The sequence below is a fragment of the Orbicella faveolata genome, unplaced genomic scaffold, assembly GCF_042242905.1.
Source record: "Orbicella faveolata isolate gen_17 unplaced genomic scaffold, um_ofav_v1 contig_1, whole genome shotgun sequence".
NCBI lineage: Eukaryota > Metazoa > Cnidaria > Anthozoa > Scleractinia > Merulinidae > Orbicella > Orbicella faveolata.
The window spans coordinates 15,585,001-15,597,024 of NW_028301536.1; the positions used below are offsets into that span (position 1 = coordinate 15,585,001).

The 12,024-nt window shown below is 40.0% G+C and overlaps 2 protein-coding genes across 3 annotated transcripts in view; both read right to left on the reverse strand.

Moving 5' to 3' along the window:
* Positions 1-3,124, reverse strand: part of LOC110049146 (uncharacterized) — a 12,451-nt gene extending 9,327 nt beyond the window's left edge. The window contains exons 1-5 of one of the 2 annotated variants that reach the window (XM_089291822.1): positions 2,864-3,124; positions 2,245-2,429; positions 1,598-1,774; positions 731-973; positions 500-612 (exon numbers count right to left, since the gene is read on the reverse strand). In XM_089291822.1, the coding sequence (XP_089147948.1) occupies positions 500-612; positions 731-973; positions 1,598-1,774; positions 2,245-2,429; positions 2,864-2,930 (785 nt within the window). In that variant the 5' untranslated portion in view covers positions 2,931-3,124. Of the gene's footprint in view, positions 1-499; positions 613-730; positions 974-1,597; positions 1,775-2,244; positions 2,430-2,863 lie in introns of those variants that run through there. The other variant, XM_020754929.2, reaches the window with a different exon arrangement.
* Positions 3,125-7,011: 3,887 nt separating this feature from the next.
* LOC110050399 (putative leucine-rich repeat-containing protein DDB_G0281931) lies at positions 7,012-11,931 on the reverse strand. Its single transcript, XM_089291831.1, has 2 exons — positions 11,729-11,931; positions 7,012-10,509 (listed from the first exon to the last, which is right to left on the reverse strand). The coding sequence occupies exons 1-2, from the start codon at positions 11,907-11,909 to the stop codon at positions 7,262-7,264; spliced, it is 3,429 nt and encodes a 1,142-aa protein (XP_089147957.1). The 5' UTR covers positions 11,910-11,931; the 3' UTR covers positions 7,012-7,261.
* Positions 11,932-12,024: the final 93 nt, after the last annotated feature.

Below are 12,024 nucleotides of genomic sequence, written 5' to 3' on the forward strand. Positions count from 1 at the left end.
AGGCCGGCAGGTATCCCCAGTTTACACAGCATGAAGTGATTAAGAGTGTTATCCACTCTCACTAAATGGTACAGTGGTCCATCTTAGGTCTCCCCCTCCCCACCTCTCGCATTAATTCGCAGGAACCCGTTAATACACTTTGGTGAGAAGGTGCTCTGTGAAAATAGAGAAGAGACCTTCAGATAGCTGTACGAGTGCGAGACAGTGTACAGATATCGTTGCTGTTGCTTACCAGTCATATAAGTGACTTGGTACAAGACTGGAATGAAACATGGTAATCAAAAGCCTAAGCATTATGTTTGAAAACTGCTGCTTGTATGCACACAATCTCCTACTCGTTTTCCAATCTAAAGGTCCCTATCGTCTTGCCCAAGAACACAAGGCAGTAGCTGCGGTCAGGCCTTAAACCCGAACCATTCGATTCGTAGTCCAATGCGTTAATTAATGGGCCACCAGGCCTCTCACATACTGTCGTACTGACGAATGTATCGGTACTCACGTTGCTTTGTTCTTGCAGTTCCGCTGCACAATACTCATTTTCCTGGATTCCGGACTGTATTCTCCTCGACCATCGAAGCCAACGCCCAGGAAAGCTGCCCCGTCAATCATATTCTGAAAGACAAACGATCAGTAGCAAAATGCGAATTTGTTTGTTTGGTTGTTATTTTTGTTGTTGTTTTGCTCTCCATAGTATACGCTCGACGACTGAGGTCATTTAATCATATCCTACCTGGCAGACACTGGACGTCCATTTGGCGTTGTAGCATGGATCACTTGCAGTGTAATTCTTCCCCCAGCAGCCGTTCATCATCACATATCCCAAACCAGTTGACGGTGCATAGGTATAAGGAACATCCCCCTCCTCCTTTTCAGGTTTTGGTACGCCCGAGATAGATGCACCCATGTGGTATCCGGGGGGAACAAACATGTCCGGAGTACTCCATCCTTTGTCAGGCATAATATCCAGTTTGATCTTAAAATATATAAAATGAACCTGTTCGTTATAGCTTGATTGGACGGCATTTAAAGTTGTTTATGTTTACATGACATCTATAAATTGTCTCCCATTGTACGATAATTGCTTAAGGTGGCTCTCCATAATATTAAGAGACTTACCACTCAACTTTAAACTAGCGGTACCTCACTATTTCAGCTTGGTTGAGTAATTAAGTCATTAAGCTTTTAAGTAGAGATTCCAGGAACGTTTTAACACTAAATACCATAGGTTTGGTTGAAATCACCGTTTTCAGGAGTGTCAACAATTTCTCTCGTCATCAAGAACCAAACGTTTAAAGCACCTTTTGTCCCTCGTAGTCTACATGTGGATTTCCAAAACATCAAAGTTTGAAAAAACTCCGTTGGTGGTTGAAACAAAAGTTCAAGTGAATTTAATATCTTTCAGCATAAATTTAAAGATTCGCCTTACCCTTTGTTAATTCGTCCATACCAGTGATGTTTTCCTGGTCGATTGAAAGTTACATTATACATTGGACAGGTTGAAAGTGAAAATATTTTAAGGTTAATCTGTTTCTAGAGTGGTTAATCTGTTCAATTCCATCTGGATTCATTTACTAACAACTATATTGACCTTGCCTACCTCTTTGGCTAAAAAGTTGGAAGCTTTTTCCTGTGCTTCGTCGATAATCCTGAGTTGCTTGTCCACCAATTTGTTCATTACTTCCAGTCCTTTGTCCACAACCGCTTCCTGTATTTTAGGATTCTTTAAAACTGTTGCTGCCAAAGCGGGAAGAGCTCGCTTTGGACCCGCAGCACTCTTTACTACGAAAGAAACAACATTTCAATCTAGTTAAAGATATTTACGCTCAATTCTTTGCTTTATAATATCATGGTATCACATGATTAAAATTATTCCCTCTTGTAATACAACATGTTTTAAAAATACCCTAACGTATTAGCAAGGGATCCTCACAAACCTATTTTTTCCAGTTACTTGAATTGTTCTGATTCGTGCCACAGACAGGAAGTGACATCATATACAACATGCGCGTATTTGACCAATCAAAGAGAAACCAAGGAGCTGAGAGCATCATCCATATTTCATGCCGCAAAACTTGTTGTCCCTTTGGTCCGACTTTTGTTTCTATTTTTTTTTTTTTCTATTTATTTTGAGATGTGTCAATCTGTTCTTGTTGCTGCTGTTGGCTTCTCCGTTTTCGGGAGAGGGAGTATTTATTTTCTGTAATTAGCTACTGGCGTTTTACGTTTCTTTTTGTTTTGAGGAACCATACCTCCTTGATTAGATCCTTGGGGAGTATTTTTGTTTGCGTTATCTAAAAATTCCTCTGGTTCCTCTGCTATCGCTTGGAGGTCGCCATTCCCTTCTTCCTTCTCTTTCTTGTCTTCTTTATCCTCCAATCCACCTGAATTAAGCTTTTCACTTGTCCTCCCTTTATTTTGCAATGCTTGACCTTTAAATACATAACAAATCATTTTTAAAGTCAAGTAATGTTGTATAATGTCAATCTGGCGCTGGGTTCCGTTGCGTGAAGTGTGCTGCTTATTTCGTTTGCATGCATAAAGTACTTACTAGTCGATTGTTGTTTTTACTCTTGACAACTACTTTGAAAGCAAGCCGGAAAGTTTTTCCTTTTCAGTTATAGATTAATATGAAAACTTGAAAGGATAGCGATTTTTTTATGTTATAGATTTACTTTTCCATATTTTAACTATTTTTTTGACATTACTAAGTGTTAGGGAAAGAAATGTAAGCTTAAGAATGATATATACAAACATCAGTGTCATGTTACTGGGTTTTAGACTCGAGGTTTATATTAAGGTGTAGGCGATATTGATCAACATTGTTGGCCCTGAATTGTTAATTAAGGATGGGTTAGAAACTTACAGTCAATGTGATACTGCCTCGTTGTGAGAATTACAGCAAAGATAAAAAGAAGTGTCGATCTTCGCATGGTTGTCCTGTCCGTAGCTTCAAAGAGACTTTTAAATTACCTTTCAAATCTAAAGACAAAAATATTCTGGTCTTGCAACTTGTAGCACCATTCATACTCTAGATAAAAGTGACTTTTGTAATCTAACACAGCATGTGTTAACAGGTGGAAATAACTAAAGGTTACGGTTCTGTGTTTTGACGTCGAAAGTACCCTTCACAAAACATATCCAAGAAAAACAACTATTGGCATTCACTCAAAATAGATCATGATGTATGGAAATAGTTAATGATAAATATTTACCTATTTACTTTGGCTTGCAAGTAAACTGTCACGTGTACAAGGTTATCAAATCGTCTAACGTTTTTCTCAATCGAAAACAAAATAATAGTTCTTTTCAGAAATAGCCTGACATGACTGAACCCTTCTAGACAAAACTGGCTAACTACTCATCAAGGTGATAATCAATTATTACATACATTTAAAGTTAAGAGACGTTGATGGCGACTGGATTTATGCAAAATCAGAACTGGATCTCTTCAAACGCGTCTTGAAAATATCGTATTTAGTGGGTGAACCGATCCATTTTATGTTTGTTCTCACCGAATCTTGTTCACATGATAAATAATTTAGAAATGATTAGAATGGTTTGCATCGTTGAGCAAGACCCGGAAACTGTTGACGTTTACGAAATTGAGGACAGCCGATGTCCTGGTTTTCGCAAAAATGTCTCAAGCACACGTTGGTTTGACATGATGTCTTTGCCTTCTGATCACGTGATGACGGCCAGTATCCCGCCTTGATGACCATATTCTGAACAGGAAGCATTTGATCCTTACACACTGCGTCTTCCATACAAGGTATGCACGTTTTGCCTGAGCCGTAGTATCTAACATCGCAGATGTGTAGACGCTAATGATAGACTAATAGTTAGGATCCAAAATCACTAATCCATTGTATTTTTTCAGACGGGCATTGGGGCATTTTCATATCTGAAGGATTTCTGCCCGTGAAAGTTGTAGAATCAACCCTCATGTAGCTCAATTCGCCTTCTCGTTCAGCTTCATACATGTAAGGATTGACTGAAATATTAGTAATTCCAGAGGAGGTAAACGTGCAAAAAATTGAGATTTCCCCAGAAAGGTTGTTTCGCAGAAACATCGAGATCACGGGGAAACTGACACCAGGGGTTAGGGGGGTGGGGGTTGTTGGGAGACCAAGGAAATCGTCCTGTCAACCCAATAATTTCAACAACATTTCACTGGGATTATGCCAGGAAAATTGCACTGGCTGATGTTAGAATGCTCAAAGATCCTGTCCATTCCATCGTCCCTAAGAGGGTATACTGATATTCATAGTGATTTGATTATTGTCAGCAAGAAGAAGTACATGTACTTCTGATGATTTAATTCCCTTCTCGAACGATGACAGCCGATCCTACTGCAGTCACCGACTTGAAGCGTACGGATTGCACCGACGCTTTTGAGTATTTGTACTAAAATTTTGGTTCAGTTCCTCGCCAAATCACGTAAAACAGTTAGGGAGCGCTCTTGATGGCGTAAGTGTGGTAATTATTTTTAAAAGCACAACAACGCTTTTCAGGGTTTGGAACATGTTTTAATGTTTCAAACACAAATCTACAGAGTGATCGGTAAATATAAAAGTCTATATTATGACTCCTTATAGTTTCAAATAAATGTAAAATGTTCTAAGCTAACCAATAATACATAGATTTAGCTAAGCCTAAAAAGCGGAGCTCCCATAAAATACTAATCATTTTAACCCTTTGAATGCCAACTACGCATATCTATGCGTAATTAATGGTCGTACTCTTTGTACCACTTGTGACGTCATCAATTTAAATGTCATCAGATATTCTTGATAAGCAGATAGTAGTACTAGGCTAGACCTTTCCGTACAATGGTCAGGTTTGGATATCGACGACATTCCGACGTCGCAAATCGAAAAACAACGTTATCAGTTTTGGTGCAAAAACGGTTGTAAAATGGTCCACTACGCCTATGATTGATCAAGGCCCATTTCTGGGCTTCGCATGTAATTAACATCCAATTTTTCACGGCAGCCAGAACTGAAGAACATGCAATGCAAAAGGTAGCCAGTGTAAAAGGGCCGAGCAAAACAGAAAGGAAAGGGGCAACAAACAAAATTGAGAACGGTTAATGGCAACAAAAAAAAGAAGAAGAAGAAAAGTCCAAATTTTGGCTTATGCGCATGCCCGTAATTGAAATTTTGCTCAATTTTGTACCTAATCCTCGAAAAATCTCTCCTTTTAGTGAAAAAAAGCTTTCTTAGCAAAACTTAGGCTTATTTAGCGTCGTGGCAGCTAAAAATCCTGACTAAATGGTTAAAAACGGTATTTTTTGGCGAAAGTTTGCAACACAGTAACCTTTATTCACCAATAAGCATTTAACCAAACCGAATGAACTAAACAAACAAAATCATTTTGCAATCATTTTTAAAGCCGTATAGCTTTACCAGTTATTCAAAACATCGAATCCAGCTTCAAAACAGCACTTTACATTACCAATTTGTTTTCTAAAGTCCTGAAAGCTGCATTAAATCCGTTATCTGTATTCAAACCTCGGTTGAAAGCCCACTGATGGTCATGTCTTTCGGCCGTTCGGCCGTGGAAGGAAAGAAAAGTTTCCCATTCAGGTATTCTCCACTAGGCAAGGTTTTTATAGCTCTCTACCCCTTGATGTTCCACGTAGGTACCTCTTGAACACTGTTTGGTTCTCTTATTTTCTTTTTTCTTTTTTTTTTTCGTTTTTAGGCCAAAAGAGGTAATAAGGTATGGGGCTACGCTCGCGCGCCTTTGGCGCGAGGGATTTTCGCTAATGACCCAGAAAGAAACTATAGCGAAAATAAGCGGTCAAGTTAAACTAACATGCTCAACTTGTTTATTTAATTCTGGTTTCAACCGTTTAACAAAACATTTCAACTGCTCTAAGAATTGTGGAGGCATTTGCGATTTTTTTTTTCCAAATTATTAATTATGCTAAGAGTTACTCTCAACTTAAGATAAAAGAGATTTTCATATTGTCAGTTGACTCTATTTTTGGCTTACAGTGTGACAGAGATTTTCTTCTCTAACTCCTAACTCTGATCGTTGGGATACTTGTAAATCATGACTATAGCCCCACTGGAAATTGATCATACAAGAGCCTTTTAGTAGCTATAGCTGTATATTTTGAACAGTTCCCTTGCCATAAGTATCACTCTGTGGCGACGTGCTCAGGCTCTTCTTGTGACGACCATAGTTAATAGAGGAGACTGCTTATGAAGCCCCGCAGACATCAAAGGAGCAAACAGAGATGCCAAGATTTATGTTGGAAGGTCCCCGACCGTGCACAATCTTTTGTTGTGCGCTCATACACTATGCACGAATTACGTAACCAACACGTTTCTATTGGTTAGTTTCTCAGTACGGAGAAAACAACTATTACGTTTTGTGCACGGTCAAGGCGAAAAAAACGAACAAAAACATACAACAAAGAACGTTGTCGAGTTTCATGACCATTCCCCTCTATTAACTTTGTGACGACAAAGCAAAACTAAGCGAAACAAATGAAAACCGCGCAATACAATCGAGATCTCTAGATCTAGAAAAAGTAGAAACAGAATTAATGAAGACTAAACAATGGCAGCATTTTTTTGCCTAAAATCCGGAAAAAATTATCTGTCATTTTTATGCTATTTTGAACATTTGTTAGAAAAACATACTGAAACATACCTCTTGTTTTACACTGATTATCGTGCTGCACAATCGTGAGCAAGTCTAATGTACAAATACATCTTTACCCGTAGCTTAAAATCCCCAAACCTGTATGTACAAGAAAGCGTTGTCAGTAACATTGTTTCAACGAAAACTAACGGTGTATTATTATATTTATTAGCGAAGGGAAGGGTAATTACCCTAAAAAATAATCATCATCACAGCAAAAGCGGAAAACATCATGCAAGGCACACAAAATGGAACAAGCCAAGCTGGAAAAACAGTTTTGCTTATAAAAAACGTCCCAATCTCCTCCTCCTCCTCCTCCTCCTCCTCCTCCTCCTCCTCCTCCTCCTCCTCCTCCTCCTCCTCCTCCTCCTAAAAAGAGAGCAACTCTATATACCTAAACAGAACAATTTCTTGCAGTATGCTCATTACTACCTGCACTATCGTGAAAGAGGTCTTTAAAAAATATCCAGAATGGCATCACATTCACATTAATCTGCTGTTTAGTTATGTAATATTGTGTTCAACAATTTCGAGTATGTTTCCATGCGGTCTTCGTTGGACTACAAGGACTAGTTACTTATAGGAGCATATATAACCATCAACTTCATCATTGTCCATTTTGTGACTCCTCAAACGTTCCATACTGTTTTTCTGGTCCATTCCTAACCAGGGCTGACGAAGTAGAATCTCTACGCAGGACTGGTGCGTTCTCTTCATCTCCTGCCGTTTCATGAACCTTAAGATGCACTTCTACTGCATTTGTTCTTCCAAGAAGAACAATTATTGAAATAATAATGACACACAGTAGAACTAGATTAACCGACACAAGCATCCAAATGATGGCTCCAGAGGATTCTGGGTTTTGAACTGCATATCTGATGTTCGTGAAGGAGAAATGCAGGGTCAAAAGAACTAAGGCCTCGACTGTGTTCTCCAAAGGAATCGTTTGGAAAGAATCACTAAACGGCCGGAAGAAAAGCTGGAAGCACAGAGAAAGTAACAGTACAAAGCAAACTGCAATCGTCTGAAATGACGAACCGCGCGATATGAAAGAAAGAGAGAATGCAACTAGCATGCGTCTCATAAGGAAACATATCTCAAAATAAGAACGGAATTCTTTCTTGTATGGTAGGTAGATAGAACCTAGCCAACTGTCCAAAGCCTCTTGTTCTTGCGGAGGCAGCTCGTTTCTTGTGGCGACAATAGCTCTCCGCAGAAGAGGTAAGAACACTCCAAAAGGGACCCCGATCACGTAAAGAAACACTGCAAGCCAGCCTAACACTTGAAGTGTGTTGTAAACATGACCTTTGCACTCAATCCATGGTGCCTCTCGTAAGTAATGGTAATTGTTATCCTCTCCACAAGGGGCCAAGACAGAAGCTATTTTCTTGACAATGGGAAAATAGGTGAGGTTAAGAGACACGATAGACAGTTGTAGACAGGTATTCCGTAATCGAAATCGCCTTTCTTGCAAATTGCCAAGTCTAAGAACAGCAAATAAGAGGTATCCAAGACCACAATACAACCAAACACCCAAGACACAGACAACAGGGAGGAGAATAAGAGATGCAAGCTCGCCGAGTGGAGTAAACAGGCGAGGAATCACACACGCCAAACCTGAGAAATGGAAGTTAAACACATTGCTGATGTAGCGCTGAGTTTTAAGAACTTCAACCGGCCAGATGTCACTGTTGGAAATCAAAGCGTCCAGAGTTTGGAAATAAAACACGCTGATCTTTAGGATTCCTCGCGCGGCCTTACCTCTTCCAGCTAAACCAACAAAGAGAGCAATTGTGTTGAGTTCAAGCAGCCAGCCTGGAATGATGTTGAGTATGGCCAACACTGCCAACAAAATTAATTGAGAAAAAACAAATACTACAACAAGAAAGCGCTTCCTTTCATACAGGAAAAACGAAAGAATCAACAACACCATAGTGACGGCAGTAAGTGCAGCCAAGATGTAGACGCTGGCTTCGGTTTTGGGGCAGGCGTAGCAAAGGATCCCCTGTTTGTAATAGCCATCTTCACAGAGTGAACAAAACCGATCTTTGCTACCTTTTCGACAAAGACAGGACTCCTTGCAAAAGGTTAACGGTCTGCTCTTTCCGTCATTTCCCGCTGAGGTCGATTCAATCCAGCAGTCGCAAGCACCCGTTGGGTTGCAAGACGTGCTTACCAAAGGACTTGTGCCCAAAGCCTGTGAACAGTCAACAAGATGAGTCACGTTCTGATCACGTGATGACGGCCAAAATCCCGCTTTGATGACCATATTCTGAACAGGAAGCATTTGATCCTTGCACACTGCACCTGGCATACAAGGTAAGCAGGTTTTGCCTGAGCCAAAGTATCCAACATCGCAAATGCACAGACGGTAATGATAATAACTAGGATCTAAAACCACAAGTCCGTTGTTATAGTCGAGGTGAGCACTGGGACACTTGAACTTATCAGAAGGATTTCTGCGAGTCAAAGTCGTAAAATCAAACGTTAAGTAGCTAGGAAATGGTCCACTTTCCTTGTGAGATACTTGCATGGAAGGATTATTTGAAATGTCGAGGTTTTTCAGCCCTAGTAATCTCGCAAACTCTGGAGGAATTTGTCCGGAAAGGTTGTTTGCTGAGACATCAATTTCGACAAGAAACAACATATTATCGGGGGGAGAAGAAAGCTTGCCAGATAACCAGTTATTGCTTAACTTTGCAGATTCCAAACTTTTAAAGTCCCAAAGCTTTGAAGAAATAGTTCCAAGAAAACTGCAGTTGCTGATGTCAAGAATACGCAAGGATCCATTTATTGGTTCCATGGCTTCTAAGAGGGTATTGAAATTCACAGTAAACTGTTTATTGCTGGCCAGAATAAGCACTTCCAACGACTGCGACTTAAATTCAAATCCTTCCTCTAACGATGATAACTGATTTCCACTGAAGTCGGCAATTTGAAGCTTTGGAATTGAACCAATGCTTTTTGGAATGTGTCCCGAAAAACAGTTATTTCCTACGTCTAAATGCCACAAGTTTGTCATGTTGCCCATTGTTGAAGGAATATTTCCGGTAAAATTATTTCCTGGCAAAAGACACTCATTCATTGCAGGAAAGTACAATCCAAACTCGTCAGGTAAAGTTCCATTTAGTCCAGCGACAGAAAGATGCATGAAACGTAAAGAAGAAAGGTTGAAAAGGTTTTCTAAACCGCCAAGTAAGTACGTAGCTTCCATAAGATCCAAAAACCAGAGCTTTTTCAATTTTGCAATACTCTTCGGTATTGAACCATGCAATTTATTTCCCCCAAGACTAAGAACTTGTAATTCCGTTAAATTTCCAATGTCCTCAGGGATTTCACCAGTAAGACCTTCTCCCATTTGACAGCAAAGATGGATTTTGACCAGCGATTTTATAGCGGCCAAAATCTTACCAGGAATTACACCAGATAACTTGTTGAAGGCAAGATTGAGACGTAGTATGCGAGTCATATTGGCAGACAAAAACTCACTGGGTTGACCTGACAATTCTTTGTTACTGCCAATGCACAGACCCTGCAAATTACGTAACTTCCACAGGCTTGGTGGAAGAGTCCCAACTAAGTTATTGTCAGTCAAAAAGATGCTGATGACGTAGCGCCTGGTACGATCACATGTGATTCCATACCAGGTGCAGTGAGATACTGAGCAATTTCCCCAGTATGTGTTGTTGGACCAATTATGACCAGCTGTTTGGTTGAATATCTCCATAAGAACAGTTCTTTCCTGCTGGGGTGTTAATGAGGTGTCTAACGTTGTATTTGGTATTGGAATGTCATGTAAACAGCCATAGGCAAATGTATCATCGTAGTTCAAAGGTGTAAGTTTCTTTTCCACAGCTAAAAACAAAACAGACAGATGTTAAGAGTTAGCTGTCAAGGTATGGTTCTGAATGGTACAAAATGCTGTCATGCTGTATTGTTTGCATAGCCCTATCAGACCTAAGAATAGAATAGAACAGTATCTTGAACTACGCCCACATTGGTCTCTCTTGGGGGCCTAATTCAAATTTTCAAACGAGCCCGCCCTATTCATTTCACTTGGGAGTCCTCCTCGGGCAAATTTCCAGTTTCCGTCCCACCCCACCCCTCCCCCACTCGCTACAAAGGAGGTCGTTATATCGCGGTGCTATTACTTGCGGCAAAAAAGGCATCTCATTTGTAGCAGCTCCTATGATTTCCGGTAGCTCCATATTTTGAGCAGTTCCCTCCCAAATGTATCAATCAGTAGGAAACGGAGAAGTCGGAGTAGGTTTATCATTGCACCAATACCGAACAAAACAGAAGAAAAACCCTCAGTACATTCAGGGCATCCGGCTAGAGTCCTGAATAATCATCGTTTTCGTCTTCTTGATGCGGTAAACTTATCAGGTGACGCTGTTCTGCTACTTGCTTTTGATTTTTAATGGCAACCAAACAATGGTGATATGTGCGTAATATAATGCCTTTGAACTCTCGTTTCCTTGAAAAACTTAACTGTCATTAAATGTCATAGTCGCAAAGTTAAGCCTTAGCGCCCTCAAAATTAGTCAGGATAAGGGTCAGATAAGGTACCAAAACACTGACTACTCTCAGCTGATATCGGGCTTTTCAATCGTGTACTAGGTCAGTCTGCAAACATGCCTTTACTCGCAGCAAAGAATCCCATATAGTTCAGGAATGAAGTATTTTGAGAATTACGTTTAAAAACGTAATTCTCCGAAAACGGGAGCAGGGTTTACACCGCGACATCACTTCCGTTTGTTCAGTGTGAGACTGATCGGAGGCCTTTACTGACTCTTACGGACCAATAAAAGAAGCTTCCAAACGAATTTGGGAGAACTATATTCTGGGTGTGTAAACATGCCCGCCATCCATGCAAATGATACGACTGAAACACTTTTATACTGAGCTATACAGACACGGGTTGAAGACTTAAGTCACGGGATGATTTCTTGTTTGTGATGTGACTTTCAAATTTAGGTATATTAGGTGCTCTTTTCATCGACGTTAACTTATCAACGCTTTGTTGTTTTTTTATCCAAACAAAATACTGTGGAATACTCATCAACTTACTTACCTATATTGTTCAAGATCTCTCCACCAGATCTGAATGTACTTGCACGGTTGGAAGGTAACTTTGAATCCAATTTTGAAAAACTCCTTCTGTAAAGTCCAAAAGGCTGCAGATCTTTACAGAAAACACTGAAAGTTAAAACGGCAAGTACGGCTAAAAGAAGGAATGAACAGATGCGTGCCATAACGTAAACATAAACGCAAACCGAAACACCACTTACCCGGAAGAGTTGTCATTTGCATTTCCGGTTTTGTGCGATTTTAGGCCAGCGGTTAGCTTCAAAAACGAAACTGCAAAAA

What these genes read in the sequence shown, in the direction of transcription:
- LOC110050399 (XM_089291831.1), bottom strand. Translation starts at nt 11,909, where the DNA reads ATGGCACGCATCTGTTCATTCCTTCTTTTAGCCGTACTTGCCGTTTTA. An exon ending in AGAGATCTTGAACAATATAG is followed by an intron (nt 10,510 to 11,728) that starts GTAAGTAAGTTG and finishes TTTTGTTTTTAG; the next exon opens with CTGTGGAAAAGAAACTTACA.